A 16,754-nucleotide genomic window follows, 5' to 3' on the forward strand; every position below is an offset into this window, starting at 1 on the left:
AGAGAGAGAGAGAGAGAGAGAGAGAGAGAGAGAGAGAGAGAGAGAGAGAGAGAGAGCGCACAGGGACTAAAGTTAGCACAAAATCACCCTTGCACACAGCTGTAGACCCTGCATGGCATATGGCCCCTGTGCACTGCTCTGTACAGAACACAAACAATAGGTTTTTTGGGGGGTGGGGTGGGAGCGCTTTGGGGTCACACCTGGTGGTGTACGGGGCTTACTCCTGGCGTTGCACTCAGTGATCACTCCTGGGGGGACTTGTGGGACTATATGGGGAGCCAGTTATTGGACCCAGGTCAGCCACGTACAAGGAAAGTGACCTACCCCGCACTGTGCTATTTCTCTGGCCCCAATACAATGTATTTTGAGAAAGTTAGACTGGGAACACTTTGCACAGAAAACCAGTTTAACATACTATTGTTTTTGTGTTTTGGGCCACACCTAGCAGTGCTTAGACTTTATTTCTGGTTCTGTACTCTGGTGGACTTAAGGGATCAACCAGCTAGGATACCAAGGGGTCAAACCTGGGTCAGTTGTGTGCAAGGCAAAAGCCCTATCCGTCGTATTATTGATCTGGTCCACTGTTGTATTTGAGGAAACCAGAAATGTTTTTGGTGGTTTTTGGGCCACACTTGGTGGTGCTCAGGAATCACTCCTGGCAGTGCTTGGGGGAGTCATAAACGCAGCTCCAGGGATCAATCAACCAGGCTCAGCTATGAGCAAACCAAGTCCTTTAGCTCCTGTATAATCTCCCCAGTTCATCGATTTGCTCGAGTGGGCCCAGTAACATCTCCATTTTGAGACTTGTTGTTACTGTTTGGCATATTGAATATGTCATGGGTAGCTTGCCAGGCTTTGCCGTGTAGGCGAGATACTCTTGGTAGCTTGCCGGGCTCTCCGAGAGGGGCGGAGGAATCGAACCTGGCTTGGCCGGGCTGGCTGTGCGCAAGGCAAACGCCCTACTGCTGTGCTATGGCTCCAGCCTAATCTCCCCTGTAAGAATACGTAATACAACAGGACTCAGATACTGTTAGCTCATTGTACTTTTTGCACTGCTCAGCACCAAACCCAGGATGGGCTGAGCTATAATCCCTAGGGTCACTGTACTCCTTGATTGGTTCTTTTTTGTTTTAGCTTTTTTGGGTCACACCAGCGATGCTCAGGGGTGTTACTTCTGGCTCTGCACTGAGGAATTACTTCCGGTGGTGCTCAGGGGACCATATGAGATGCCCAGGATCGAACCTGGGTCAGCTGTGTGCAAGGTAATTTCCCTACCCACTGTACTATCTCTCTGGCCCCTGTACTCCTTGGCTGGGCTAGGAACCACTAACTGGGGTTAAACAGTCCTTGATATTGGATGTTGATTTGGGTCATGCTGATATCCTGACATCTTGCTTTCTAGATCAGATCATATTCTGTCATTTTAAAAAAATGAAAGATTTTTAAAAATTATCTGCATTGCTCCATCAAGACTTGGTCACTAGGTTCTATTTGTTTCTTGTTTTGCTCTGTTTTTGCTTTTGGGTCACACCCAGCCATGCACAGGGGTTACCTGGCTCTGCACTCAGGAATTACTCCTGGCGGTGCTTCAGGGATGCTGGACAACTGTGAAAGGCAAACACCCTACCCAGTGTATTATCGCTCCAGCCCCTAGCCTCTATTTGAAAAGCCTTTCCACAGTGTGCGCCCCCCCCCTTCCCCACACCCCACCCCAGGATTCTAGCTCAGGACTTAAAGCACCTGTCGTTCAAGCAAACAGTCCTAAGTTCAAATTCCTGGTGTTCTGCATGACGCCCCGGCACTGTTGGGATTGGCCCTCCAAAATAAAAGCCAGTCAGACACCAGACAGTTTTAAAAAGGGTACAATTAATATTTATTGTTACAATCAATGGTAGTTGGGTTATATAGTCTTCATATTCGATCTCATTTTTTGTAAAAAAAAAAAATTACAGCTGTGGAGTTATGTTATCAGAAAACATGATCAGATGAATTCATTAATGGTGGCTTCAAGTTTATCCTTATTCGCTCCAGAAAACTCACCCACCTGTGAAGAGAACATTGAACTGACATTAGATAGAGCGCTCATTCCTATTTCCGTGCATATGCATATACAGGATGGGGTAAGATACTGCCCACCTTCATTTCAATCCCTGGTACCCCGTATGGTGCTCTAAGCAGCATCAATCTGGCCGCCCCCCAACCAAAAATACCCCTGGATGTTTTTGACCTTCCAGAAGTCAATAATACTTATTCGTATTGGGGAGGTGGGAGGGTTAGTGTAGTCTGGACCATGCCTAGCCATGCTAGGAGGACCATCCATATATGGTGCCAAATATGGAACCAGTGCAGCAACATGGAAGGTGGGCGAGTACCTTACCCTCTGCATTATCTCCCTGGCCCTGATAAATCTGTCTCTAGTACAGCGATAGCTGTGTATACCACCAGTGGCTCACAGTTGTGTGTTGTTTTAATCAACAAACTGCAGCCCTGGCATTCAAGTGTTAAAGACACGTATTTCCTGATCAAAAAAGGAAGCCACAATCACAGGATGAGGAGGTCTAACAAAAGAGCAGCCCTCCATTATTAGCTGTCATACCCTGTACTTGAATCGGTGAAGAATGACCTCTACGTACCTTTTCAGGTAGGAAATGGGGATGTATTTCTCATTTGTTCTATTTTTTCTTTTTTTTTGGTGGTGGGGGGGGGGTGTTGGTGGTCCAGGCAGTGGTCAGGGATCACTCCTGGCAGGCTCAGGAGACCCCAGGCACCAAATCCAGGTGGGCCGCATGCAAGTCAAGCACCCAACCGGCTGTACTATTTCTGCCCCCTCACATTTTTCCCTAACTAAGGTCATAAGTACGTACCTTTTGTCCCTTTTTGAAAAACTGGAAGGTTGGCATGCATTTGACTTCACACTCTGAAGCAACATCCTAAAAGGGAACAAAAACGAAAGTGTGAGTATTGAGTGCGGTAACAGATGTGACCCCAAGCCAGATTAGTTTTCGGATATTTTGGAAGCAGCATAAAAACCAAATTTGTTAAATTTTTTTTGTGGGCGGAGAAGGTCCCCACACCCACTGAGTGCTCAGGGCTTAACTCCTTGCTCTGCATTCAGGGATCACTGCCGGCAATGGCTGGGGATCATACAAGATGCAGTGACCAAACCTGGGTCAATCACAAACAAGGCAGTTCTTACTAATACATACGCTCCTCTTTGAAGGGCCCCAAACAAAATGCTGTTAGCATCAGCTACTCGTGAGCCACTGAGCCCTCTCATCCACTTATACCTTAGCTATTTTAAGCATCACAGAAAGGGGCTGGGGTGATGGTACAGGGGCACAGACACTCGCCCAGCACCACACGGTCCCTCCAAGCACTGCTCGGGTGGTTTCGGCAAACCCTAGCAACAGCGAACTTAAGCACTGAGCCACCAGCAGCCAACTAGGCAGAGAATTGCCAGGAGGGTCCCACCCCTACCATCTGGAATACCCCCCACCCCTCACCCACCGAACGCCACAAATCAAGTTGTATAAAGAAAACACAAATACACCTGTTAAGTGTATTCAGGATTAGCTGAAAAGAGAACCCGAGAAAAAATTTTACTCAATGCTTTCCCAGCAGAAACTATGGAACTCTAATCAATGGAGTGATGACCCACCCACTGTCAAGTTCTGGGGGAACTTCATTCTTCACCAGGGGGCTGCATTCCTATTCACTCCCATAATTTATAGTACCCTAAAACTGGCTAATGCTCTTTGATAAGTACTTTTAATTGTGAAATGATTTCTACATGGAGCACAAGCTCTCTTTTTCTGTTAGTGCAATGGGTAGAGCATATGTTTTGCATACGGTCGGCCAGGGTTCAATCCCCAGCACCCCATATGGCCCGAGCACTGCCAAGAGTGATCCACTTCTGGGGGGATCAAAGACACAACCCAAGGGCAAAAACCTAACGCAACTATTCTGTTAGGAAAGTCAATGTCCACTTTTAATTTACATAAAAGTTTATCCATTTGATGTAAAAAGTAAAAAACTAGAAGAGGGAAGCCAGCCAATATAAATGCTGTGAACATTCATTGACATTCTAAATAAATAGTCTTCCATGAAACCCATGCTAGATGCACTATAACACATTCCTTTTTCTTACAAAATGTATATTTTCCCAGTTTCAGAGCAGCCACTTTATGGATGATCTTTTTAATCTACTGGTCAATGTGCGAAAGGTTTTCATGGTGCCTAACAGATTAATCTTCACATAAAAACAGTTCTGTAGACGGATTCATTCCCCACCCCTGGAAGGAGAACTGCTAGGAGAAATTAACTATTGTGAAATTGTTATTCCTATTTTCACTGTTAATGAGGACCACACAAGGCAGTGCTGGTGTGTTAGGGAGTGAGGTTAAGGAACCATGTACTGCCAGGTCAAAGCAAGCACCTTACTCACTGTACTCTATCTTCAGCTTCATGTTTTCATTTTGAAAACTTTCCAGCGTCTTCCCTGAAAGTTCAGAAAATTCTCATCTATTTCTCAAATCATAATGCTGAGAGGGAGCAAGATTTTAAGTGGTTATACTTGAGGTTTAAGAACTATTCAGAGGAGCCAGAGAAGATGGTACAGTGGGTAGGGCGTTTGTCCTGCATGCGGCCAACCTGGGTTCAATCCCTGGCATCCCATATGGTCCCCGGGGACCACCAGGAGTGATCTCTGAGCGCAGAGCCAGGAGGGAGTAAGCCTGGAGTACCACCAAGACGTGGCTCCCAAATCAGACCTTTTTTTGAGCCATATACCAATCCCCTGGACCCACTCCTCTGTGATGTGGCAGAGCATATATAACTGGCATGTGCAAGGCCCTCGGGTTGATCCTTGTCATCACTGACCTGCCCCCCCCACACAAAAAAAAATTACTTATCAAGTTTCTTCATCATTTCCCTTAGTTGCAAGCGAAGCGGGTGAAGTTAATTATTTACAGATAAAATACACTGAGGTTTAGAGGGCGGTGTGGAGAAGGTGGCGTGCTAGTTCTTTTTTGTTTGTTTCTGGGCCATCCCTGGTAGTGCTCAGGGATCACTCCTGGCTCTACACTCAGGAATCACTCCTGGAGGGTTCGGGGGACCATATGGGGTGCCGGGGATCGAACTCAAGGTTAGACACGTGCAAGGCAGGTGCCCTACCCGCTGTACTATCTCTCTGGTTAATGTGCAGTAGTTTTGATAGATGTTCAGGTCCATCAGGACAGTACGGCAGGACAGGAAATGTCTCGCTCTCTCCTCCCTGCAACTCCCGCCAGCTGCATCTCTGCCTTTCCCCAAGGCTCTCCCCCACCCTCACCCCTAGCAACCACTGACCTGTTGTCTGTTTTGCTGAAAACCTCCCATTGTAATAATACGCTTAACCATATGCAGTCAAATTAATTTCATGAACTTCTAAGCTTAATCCTCCATATATCAAAATAACTTAAAAAAAATGGAAATGTGTCAATGCCACTAGTAATTCAGTTTTTATCAAAATGGAAACCATGGCACTCTAAAAAGACTGCCGTCATGAGACTGAAATCAGTTTCCATTTTTTAATTTTCTTAAAATAACGAGACAAGTGGAGAGGCAGAAGCAGGATCTGCCATCAAAGGTCAGTCTCTGACTCTCATACTTTCCTCTAAACAGAGTTATGTTCTTTGGTACCACATTTTCTGTCCATGCAATGCCTGTTACACTTAATGCATCATTTCTTCCTACCCAAGTGTTAAGTGACCCTTTCACTGAACTATGGTGCATGCCAACCCCAGAGTTGTGGATGTACGATCATCGGCTAACTTCAGCCTTTAATCAGAATGTGTAATGATATGATTGAATACTCAGAAACAAGTCTGATATCATCTTTGTCCCCTCTGTCTTCTTCGAGAGTGGAAATGAAGGCATATTTTCCCTTATAACATTTCCAAAGCAACTGGCCGGTGCGATACACGCACGTAACTGGAAGTTCCCGTGGGGAATGAGATACATGGTTTGAAGTGATTTGCTTTTTGTTTGGAGTTACATATAGACAGCCAGGTGACTAAGAGCAGACATATGGCTGCTATTTGTCTGAGGGGACCAGGTGGTCTGGAATTAGTCCAATTTTGAGATTCTGCAACATGTTGCTAAGATAATTCATTCTTACATGGCATTAAGTCCTTAAAGGTCCTGAAAAGAAATAATATACCCAGTATTGTGGGTCATCAAATCTTCAGAACACAGAGGCAAAACAAATGCCCCTAATTCGTGAGGTCACTGGAAACCTCCAGGGTATTAAGAAAAAGACAGGGGCTGGAGCAATAGCACTGCAGGTAGGGTGTTTGCCTTGCACGCAGCCAACCTGGGTTCGATTCCCAGCATCCCATATGGTCCCCTGAGCACCGCCAGGGGTAACTCCTGAGTGCAGAACCAGGAGTAACCCCTGTGGATCGCTGGGTGTGACCCAGAAAAGAGCCAAAAAAAGGGGACAACACGCCTCCAGATGGAATCACATATGCTGAGTTCAAACAGACCAAACCAACCCAAATATTTCTGGCTTTTTTTTTTTTTGTGCCACACCTGGTTGTGCTCAGGGACCACATACTGAGCTCAAGCTCAAACTCAGGGTCAGCAGCAAGCAAGGCAAGTGCTTTAACCCCTGTACTATCTCTCCAGCCTGGCAAGCCAAGACTTAATTGCTAATCTAACTGCGATTTTGGTCCTTTCCAGAAATGGCATTTTGTTTTTTTAATCTGGCATCAGCAGCTAATAAGGTTACGGGTGCTCCCGCCTACAGGAAGGTGATTCATCCGGCAACAGTTCTATCTCACCCTCTCTGCCGGAGTGATCCCACTCCACTCACCGCTCATTGAATAAAGCCAACAGAACCTTCCACAGATTCTGCTCAACTGTTTTCCCGCTTGTTGGGGGCCACATCCAGCTAATGTTCAGGGTTCATTCCACACTCTGCACTCAGGAATCACCCCTGGAGGGCTCTGGGGGACCATATGAGCTGTCGGATGATTGAATCTGGATCGGCTGCTTCCAAGGCAAATGCCTCGCCTGCTGGATTTTTGCTCTAACCCCAGATTTTACAGCTTTTTTTTTTTTTTTGGAAAGTGGGGGGTGGTGTGTGTGTGTGTGTGTGTGTGTGGGGGGGGAACAGGGGAGGACCACACCTGATGGTGCTCAGGGGTCATTTTTGGTTAAGACTTGGGGGATCATATGGGGATTACAAGACAAGCACCAGCACCCTGCATGCTGTAGTATCTCTCCAGTCCCTGCTGAACTATCCTGTGACCGGGTGAGGGTGTGGGTGTGGGTGTGAGTGAGGATGAGGGTGACCGTGAGGATGAGGGTATATGGACTCAGACGCTAGCACACCCAATTCCGACTACTCTGCTTGGTGCTTCCCAGGGGCTCCAGATTGAGGGGGGAAGAACTTCTCCCTAAGGGCAGTACAGAGCAGAGGCAAACCTACAGGTTCGGCCACACACCCCAGCCCCGTGATCTGTTGCACGGGGGCACCCGTAAAAACTCTTCTCATTGTTCCAGTGAGGATTCCATGACATAATGCATACGGGAGGTTTACTGCAGTATCAGGACACATCACTACTTTCCAATAAAAAGGTTAGTCACCGGCCTTCGCTTTTCACCTGCCTACTGTGGCCATATACAATTAAGACTAAGACAGGGAGGCCGGGGAGTTCGCGCAGTGGGGGGAAGGTGCTTGCCTTGCATGTGACTAAGCCTGGTCCAATGCCCAGCACCCCACAGGGTGCCCTGAGCACTGCTAGTAGTTACCTCCTAAGTACAGCAGGGTGTGGCCCCAATCCCCACCCCCCACCTCCCAAACCAAAAAACACTGGTGCTTCTTTCACCAGCGGTTTCTATCTACCTTAAAAAAAATTTAATTCATTCTACATCTGTTATGTAACAGGTTATGTCTGCGAAAGATGACACAGAATTAAGATAGGGTCTGTCACCGCAAGAAACATACTGGAGTCATCAGTACTGACCAAGATTCAGTGGGTACTTAACTTGGGCCAGACACGACATGGTATGTGGAGCATCTCACAGGCACCATGTCACCCAACTGACTGTTTTCTAATGCTGCTGCTCAAGCCTGCGCTTTACAGAGAACCAAACTGAGGCACAGAAAGGAAAACCACCCAGCCGGCCGGGCACATCAGGAACATAGCTGGGAAACTTATGTCAGCACTTTAGTCCAGGACCTAACTCCAACCCCTGCCACAAAGCACGGGGCCAAAGGGGCCAGAGGATGGGAAACAGACCTGGGGCACATGGTGCGTTACTGGAGGCCTTGCAAGGCTTGTGACTAGGTGCCAGCTAGCGAGGAAAGGTCGAGACTTGCCCAGAAGAGAAGGCAGGAGTCACAGCAAAGACTTATGGAGAGGAGGAAGGGGTCTAAAGACAGAGGGGCGGGGCCGGAGTGATAGTATAGCAGGCAGGGTGCTTGCCCTGCACTCGGCCCACCCAGGTTTAATCCCAGCATCCCATATGGTCCCCCCCCACCACCCAGCACCGCAGGAGTAATTCCTGAGCACAGAGACAGGAGTAACCCCAGAGCATCATGGGGTGTGACCCAAAAAGCAAAGCAAAAAAAAAAAAAAAAAAAAAAAAAAAAGAAGGGACAAAGTACAGTAGGTTAAGGTGCTGGCCTTGCATGCAGCCTATCTCAGCAATTTGATCTCTGGAACCACCTATGGGCTCCTGAGTACCTCCAGAAGTGACCCCCCACTCCTTCACCCAGCAGAGCCAGGAGGTAAGCACTGTGGGTGTGGTCTAAAAGCAAACCAAAAAAACACCAAGCAATTTGGTTTTCGTAGAGCCTCCCGGGTTTAGCAAGTTGCAAATACCTTTTTCCCGACCCTCTACAGCTCTGGTAGGCCCCTGTGTCTGCTCAGAAAATGAATGAGCAGGTGTTCAGGAAGAGAGAAGCAAGTATGGGCTCCTTCTAGAACAGCCTGGAGGACAGAGCCCGCTCTGAAGAAGCTGTGCTCAGAGCCAGCACCTCGGAGCAGACCACCTCCCATCAAATCCCGGCTCTGCCACTTGCTAACCTCACCGATCCTGACCCTTCCCCCCCCCCACCCCTCCGAGCTCACTCACCCACAAAATGGAGATGGTGGGCTTAGGGAGATAGTACAGGGTGGGGCACCCGCCTTGAAATCAGCTGAGCTAGGTTTGATCCCCAATACCACATAGGGTCTCCATATGCACCACTGGGAGTGATCCCTGGGTGCAGAGTCAGGAATAAGCCCTGGGTATAGCTTCCTGATAAACAAAAAAACCAATGGGGACAGTCGTACAGAGACAGAAGTACAATGGTGCCTGGTGCTCACCCAAGGTTCAACAAGCACTTGTGGCATGAAGCCCCTCCCAGGACTTTCCAAATTCCTCCCTCGGAACTCATCAGGAACCTTGGCTATTTCTTCTATACAGTATTTGGGTTTTCATCCCATATGGTCCACCGAGCACCGCCAGGAGGAATTCCTGAATGCATGAGCGAGGAGTAACCCCTGTGCGATGGTGTGACCCAAAAACAAAACAAAATAGAAAAAGAAACAAACAAGAAAACATAAGCTTGTACCCTTGTAATAACATATATGGTCTTGTTCAACCGATGTCACCTGCGTTTGAGGCCATAAAAACTCTTACAAGAAAAAAAAAGGAATTAACTAATTCATTAATGAAAATCAACAAGATGAAAATCAACCAGGATTCATAAGCCTACTTGTAAATACTTTCTAGACCCATCTTTGTTCACAAAGACTTAAAAATGGCCCATGGGGGTAGGCAAGGACTAAAGTACCTCCCTCGGTATTTGCTAGGCCCTGAGTTCAATCCCTGCATTTCCAGGTGTGTTTGTGGGCCCCAGAACCTCAGGGCTGGAACAGCACCCCATTAGGCTCCTATAGCTAATCCAGATATGACCCCCAGACTCTGTGGACACAGTTTAGGACCCTCCTTACCACCCCCATATAGACTGGCCTCCCCTGTGTGGTAATACCATCGGGGCTCTCTGGATTGAGTTCTCATTGTCAAACTAAATTTCTGCTTATGGAAAATCTCAGTGTAGGGAAGATTTGGTTGATTTTTACAAAGAGCGAGAACGAGTAAGGTATCGAAGCCCTAACTAACTGTATGGTTTTCAGATTTAATTATGTAACTCCTGCCATCTGAGAGGTCTCTCAAAGTGACCACATTCTTCTGAAACAGAACACTTGGTGAGGGCTAGAGTTCTAGCGTTACTTGGCATTTTTATAAAGACAGGTGCAATTCAAAGAAGGCAATGCCAACAGACCAGTAGGGGTCTACGTTTCCGGCCACGTACCTGGCAATCATCCACATCTACTTCCAGGAACACCACGTTGGAATACTTTTCAGAGAGGCTCTGGAAAACGTCAAAAGAAGAATCCACACATATTTAGAACTGGATCATAGCAGACAACATACACAAGTTTCTAAGTGGACACCTAGTAAGCCCAAAGGCTAACTGAAGTTTCAAATATTCAGGTAAGGGTTTGGGTAAGCGGATTTGTCCCAAGTCAGATTTCTTTTAGTATAAAAATCATCTGGCATGTCAATTTTGACACCTGAATTTCAGAGAACCTGTGTTTCAACTGGAAGGGAAAAAACCATTTAAGATACCCAAATCCATTTATTCTAAAAGTTATCTTTATGTCAAACTAAATTAAAATAATTCTATTTAGGGCTATTATTTTTATTTTTTTTAACTGATAAATGTAAAATCACAGATGAATTTTATTTTCTTTGTTTTTTTTTCTTTTTTTCTTAGTGAAACACCATGAGAGGGCTATTATTTTTAAACAAAAGATTCTCCTAAGGAAGGGATTCCTACACTCTTCCATTGTTCTCTCCTTGTGACCATGGCCCCCCAATACAAATCTCTTACAAGGCACAAGTCATGGAACACTCACATGATAGAAAGGCTTGATCATTTTGCAAGGTCCACACCACGTGGCCGAGAAGTCAACTACTACGAGCTTATCTCCTGCACTGTTCAAGGCTTCCTGGAAAGCAACCTAGAGAGAAAAAAAGAAAAAGCATGTTCCGTGGCTGCATTTCCATTTTTCTTTTGTTTCTGGGCCACGCCCATCGATGCTCAGAGAACCACATCGGATGCCAGGGATGCAACCCAAGTTGGCCATTTGCAAGGCGAGCGCCTTACCCGCTGTACTCTCTCTCCGGCGCCCATAGCTGCATTTCTGAAAAGTCCCATTAAATCTTGATTAAAAACACAGTATGACTGGGAAGCCCTGCTTTTAGGGGGACCTCCCCTTGCAAGTGTAGGGGGGCAGAGGAAGAATTAAGTGTAACAAGCATGAAAATTACCTTTGTAAACCATCACTTATTTCCCCCAATGGTTTCAAACTAAAAAAAACAAAACAAAAAATGAAACAAGGTGTCTAAGGAATCTTATAGTGTTGTAACTATTATTTGATAAGATGAAGTATAAAGCACAGAGTGTATTATTGTTCACTTCTTGTTATCTGATCAAACTATATCCAAATGAAGCAAATGAAAGAAAAATCTAAAGAAGGGTGTGTTAAAAATGTCTCCACTTCAGAACAAAAGGGAATGCCCTGCCACAGAGGAGGGGTGAGGAGGGACACGGGGATCAGTGGTGAGGGAGAATGGGCACTGGTGGAGGGATGGGTACTCAATCACTGTATGACTGAAACCCAAGCACAAAAATTTGTAAGTCTACAACTGTACCTCATGGTGTTTTACTAATAAAAAATAAATAAATTTAAAATAATAATAGTAAAAAAAAACCTGCAAAAAAAAATGCCTCCACTTCAAATCCAAGTAACTTGGTAGACAGTCACTAAATGAATATAGATCGACAAAAAGGTAGATTGGCAACCTACCCAAACTCTTACTCTCAGTATTAGTAACTTTGAATTTTCAATGGTTACAGAACTGCAGTTAATTTAATTTTGATTTCTGCCCTTTGACTCAAAACACCATCTCCTCATCTCATGATTATGACTTTTCTTAAGACAGTATTTGCATAATGAATACATGTCTAAAATACTCCATGAGCAGAAATGACCAAGAAATTCACTGCCACCATATTCTGAAGCCTGAATAATTTACCAGTGGCCTTGATACAGTAACCCTAGGAACTAAAGTTCCAGTCGCCAAAGAACTTGTTTTTAAACACAATCAGTCAGTGCTGACTAAAACCAGGGCAACAAGAGAAATCAAAACACAAATATTTCTATCTGAAGACTAGATTTTCTCTAAGGAAAAACGCTAGTCATACTGGTTTAAAAAAAAAAAAAAACTAACCCTTGAAAGTGAAAAAGCCCTATCAGATCTGGCAAAGGAAAACATAACATCATCGGGGGAAAAAAAAAATCCAAAGTGAATTTCTATGAAATACGCCAACTAACTTTAGATTTCTAATGCCTACTTTATCTCTTTTGGGGGAACCAATTGGGGAATGGTATCCCTTACCGGGGTGCTATAATTGCTAATCTTTCAGAGGCGTAGATAAACTCCTACTCCACCTTTGGGTTTGGGGAGGGGTGTGTGTGTGTGTGTGTGTGTGTGTGTGTAGGGGGGGCAGAGGAAAAAATTAAGTGTAACAAATATAAAAATTACCTTTGTAAACCATCATTCATTTCGCCCAGTGGTTTCATTCAAATCCCTTCCTAATGTGATGGTTTGTTTTGGGTTTAAAGACCATACCCCCTGGTGCTCAGGGCTGGCCACATAGCAGGCTTATCCCCCGGTACTATCTCTCTTGGGCCCTAAAGCGATCTTTTAGATCAGTCCAGCCACCCTTTATTGCAGGACCCAGGTAAGGGTGAGGGGGTGGAAGAAGGAATGGCAGCCTCTGCTTTACTGTATCCACTGAACATGTTCAACTCCTTTCAACATGGAATGCGTTTCAAACACTCAAGGGTTTCCAGAAACAACCCAGAACCGCAATCAAGCAAAACTACCTGAAATTCTTAAAAGAGGTGGGCAACAGGGCCAGGTATGTGTAGACCTCATGACAAATTCTTCTCTCCTTATGCTTCGATTTGCCTTTAAGACACAGGTTTGAATTAAGATGATCTCTCTTTTTTTTGGGTTGAGCCACACCTTGAAGATGCTCAGGAATTACTCCAGGCAGTGCCCAGGGGACCATATGGGATGCAGGGATAGAGTTCAGGTCAATGGCCCGACCAGCTGTACTAGCCATCAGCAACTAACAAGGATTGATACAGGTCCTTATCATGGACCTGTGTTCTGAAAACAAAACAATGTATTTGGGTAAATAAGACCAGTGTGTATTATCTCTTTTCCTTTAAAGAATGAGTGGCCTGGAAAGTATTTCCCAAAGTGCCGGCGTGTGGAAGACAGTTCAATAAAGGCAGCTGCTGTTCTTTCAAAAGCAAAACAAAAGTGCCATGTGTTGATTTCTTTCTAGTTGCATTTACAGTCTGTTATCAAACCCGTGGCTCCAAACCACGATTGGCAGTCTTTCCACACCTGTGGACTGGAGAAAGCAGGAGAAATATTTTGCAGACTGCAAAATACTGCTACATAATACCTGCAATACTAATATACTGCTAAATAATATCTCATGCAGAAATAAAAAGCTGTTACTTCGAACAAGAATACCCAAGTCAATAAATGTAGAGGTACCGCTCATGACCCATGTGTACCCAATAGCGACCCTGCAGGACAGGGTTGCAGATGCTGGACCACCTCAAAGGCTCATGGTGTCAAGCACTGTGAGGCTGGGACCTCCTCCAGAGGCAGACACTCAATTCCCGCCAATGAACCATCTCTAGGCCCTCGTGGGGCCTTTTCTGAGTAACCAATGTCCTGCCCATCTCTCAGGCGTCTCCCAGAGGGAGGACGGAGAAAGGAGATGCCACAGCTAAGAACTAAAGCTGCAAAGCGCTGAGGGGTGTGCAGGGTCCGGTCAACTTTCTGCTTATACTGCACAAACTCCAGAGCAGGACAAAGATCCCAAAGTCCTTTTACTCCTCTAATAGGCCTCACCTCTCACCTGTTGGATTGTTAAGACTGAAGCTGGAGACCCTGGACAACCCCCCCTCCCACACCACCTGTCAACAGTAGGCTGTGGAGGGAAGATGGAGCCAAATTCAGGATTTAAAAAACCTCTCTTGGGTCAGAGCCATAGTCCAGAGGGGAAGGCATTGGCCTTACACACAGCTGACCCAGGTTCAATCCCCAGCATCCCGTATGGTCCCCCAGACAGACCAGGAGTAATTCCTGAGTGTAGAGCCAGGAGTAACCCCTGAGCATCTCTGGGTGTGACTTAAAAAGCAAAACCAAACAAAAAAGAAATCTCTCTTGGCAGCAAATGAGAGTTGCGAATTTTTTGTAAACATGAATTAAAAAGCAAAAGGAAAAGAAATCCTGGTTGGAGAAAACAGATCAAAACACAGACAGCGATGATCCAAACAACGTGTGTGTGCAAGCAGTGTGGGCAGGCGGAGTCCACAATGACAGGAGACACTCAAATCAGAAGGTGCCAGGTTTCCTTAGCTAATTATCTAGCTCAAATTCTGGGAAAAAAAAGTCCAGGGAGAAAAGGGTAGTGGATCAAGAGCTCACCCCAGGCGTCTCCAGTGTGGCTACCCTTTGAACCCCATCACTGCCCTCTGACCTGCGGGAACAGCTGACCGCTTGGGACAAAACGTTATTAAACAAAAACATTCGCTGAAGCAGGGAAAAGTGCCCTTCGCCGCATTCAGATACTAACTGAGTCAATGATTCCAAAAACGGTTCCCAGTCTCAGGCTAAACTGGACCCGCTCCCTCGCTTCTCCCCCACTCCAAAAAAAAGGAAGAAAAACCAGGAGACATCACCTCTACCTACTACTTGTGGCTGCTTCTAGGATGCAGATTCTCTCCTCCCAAATTTCCTACCCACGACCATGTAAGTGTTCTGCTGAGAAAAGTAACCCCCAGATGAGAGTCCACCACGCAGAAGTGCCTTTGTCCTGCTTTCCTGGGGGAGGGGGGTGGAGGGGAGGGCGAGGGGCGCAGAAACGGCGGCAGCATCAGATCTTCGGCGGCAACAGGCATCCCCCTCCCTTCCCCGGCTGCACTGAGCAAACGTTTCTCTGGGTGGCTCCAATGTATCATCGCGTCCTGGGTGAAGTTCTGAGTTTTCCCAGGGCGGGGCACGTGACCCACCGGGGTCCGCCTGGGCAAGCCTCTGGGCTCCGGCACTTCCCAAAGGGTAGGGTCCGCGCATCTGGGTTGACGCCCAAGGGTGCCGGGCACACAGCGGGTCCCTAGGGCGCGGCCGCTCCTAGGGACCGCGGGTGGATCACAGATGGGCAGGGCAGAGGCGGCCCCGGGGCCCGACTGGGGACTGAGTCATGCCAAAGCCAACGCCGCCGGAAACGCCCTGCGACGCAGGGGCAGTCCCGAGGGCGCGGCCCGGACCTCACTTCCTCGCGGCCACCTGGGCACCCGGGCGCGCGCCGCCGGGCCGGGGGGCTCGGGCCGGGACCCGCCCCCTGGAGCGCGGACCCTGCACGCGCCGCCTCCCCGGGCCGGGTGGGGATGGGTGGAGGCGGCCGCGGGGCCCCTCTGGGGTACCCTGGGGTGGGGGGTGGGGGAGCTGCACGCGGCTGGACCTAGTGGCTGGGCCGGCGACCCCAGATGCTTTCTCCCCCTGGGCTCCTGCTGTCCAGGCCTTGACCCTCCTCCGGACACAGACCGACAGGGGGTCCTCGGGGCAGATTTCCAGCCCGGCCACCCAAACGGGGCAGCGAGGCCGGCCGGCGCGGGTGCAAGGAGGCGCAGGGCGCGGGGTGCAGCCCCGGGCGCGCAGCGCGCGAGGGGAGCGCGGGAGACCCCCCGATCCCGCCCGGCTAGGGGGCCCCGCGCGCGTCCAGGCCCAGGTTTCGGGGCTTCCCGCGGCGGTGCCCGCCGGCCCTGGCGATGCCGAGTCGGGGGCGGCGGGGGGGGGGGGGAAGGCCTGGCCGCAGCTGGGAGGCCGCGCGTGGCGCCCCCGGGCGCGCGCCCACCTTGCTGTCGATCTGCTTCACCATCTCGGCGGCGTGGAGTCGGGGCCGGCGACCCTGGGGAAGGAGCACTGGGCAGAGCGGGACCCGCACGGCGCAGCGACCTCGGTGGCAGACGCCGCGTCCCGCGCCGCGCGCCGCCTTATAAGCCGCGGGCTCGGGGCGGGGCGGACGGGCGCGCGCGGCGTGCGTGAGGCGGGGGCGCGCCCGCTCGGGCCTCCCGCGCCCGCCAAAGCGCCGGCCTGGCCCCGCCTCCGGGCAGCCGCGCCGCGGGGGGCGCCCCCGGGAGCCCCGCCCGCGCCCTCCCGCCCCTCCGCCTCCCCCCTCCCCGCGCCCCGCTCCCGAGGGTGCTCCGGGGGTGCGCGCGCGGCCGGGGCCCTGCTCCGCCGCCCGGGCAGCTGGGAGGGGAGGCCCCGCCCGGCTCTCGATCCCGCGTGCCCGAGCTCTTCGGGAAGGGGCCGCCTGGCCTGGGCAGGGCTGGACTCCTGGGAGAGGAGAGGCCGGCCACGCCCGGCTCCCCAGCCCTGCGCACCCCGCAAAGTGCTGAGTAACGGTGACCAGGAAGTCGCGGCGCGTGGCCGCCCCCGCCTCTCCTTCCTTTGCAAAGTTGCTTTTTTTTTTTTTGTGCAAATGGTTCTTTTTCTCCTTTGCCTGCCTTTGCCTCCTCCCGGCCTTCGCCCGCCCGCCCGCCCGCCGGTAGCTCCGGGCT

At 49.0% G+C, this 16,754-nt stretch overlaps 1 protein-coding gene across 1 annotated transcript; it reads right to left on the reverse strand.

Annotated features, from left to right (window-relative positions):
* Positions 1-1,846: 1,846 nt before the first annotated feature.
* TXN (thioredoxin) lies at positions 1,847-16,181 on the reverse strand. Its single transcript, XM_056117238.1, has 5 exons — positions 16,049-16,181; positions 10,956-11,060; positions 10,349-10,408; positions 2,865-2,930; positions 1,847-2,044 (listed from the first exon to the last, which is right to left on the reverse strand). The coding sequence occupies exons 1-5, from the start codon at positions 16,070-16,072 to the stop codon at positions 1,982-1,984; spliced, it is 318 nt and encodes a 105-aa protein (XP_055973213.1). The 5' UTR covers positions 16,073-16,181; the 3' UTR covers positions 1,847-1,981.
* Between the last annotated feature and the right edge of the window lie 573 nt (positions 16,182-16,754).

Source organism: Sorex fumeus, unplaced genomic scaffold, assembly GCF_029834395.1.
Source record: "Sorex fumeus unplaced genomic scaffold, SorFum_2.1 ptg000034l, whole genome shotgun sequence".
NCBI lineage: Eukaryota > Metazoa > Chordata > Mammalia > Eulipotyphla > Soricidae > Sorex > Sorex fumeus.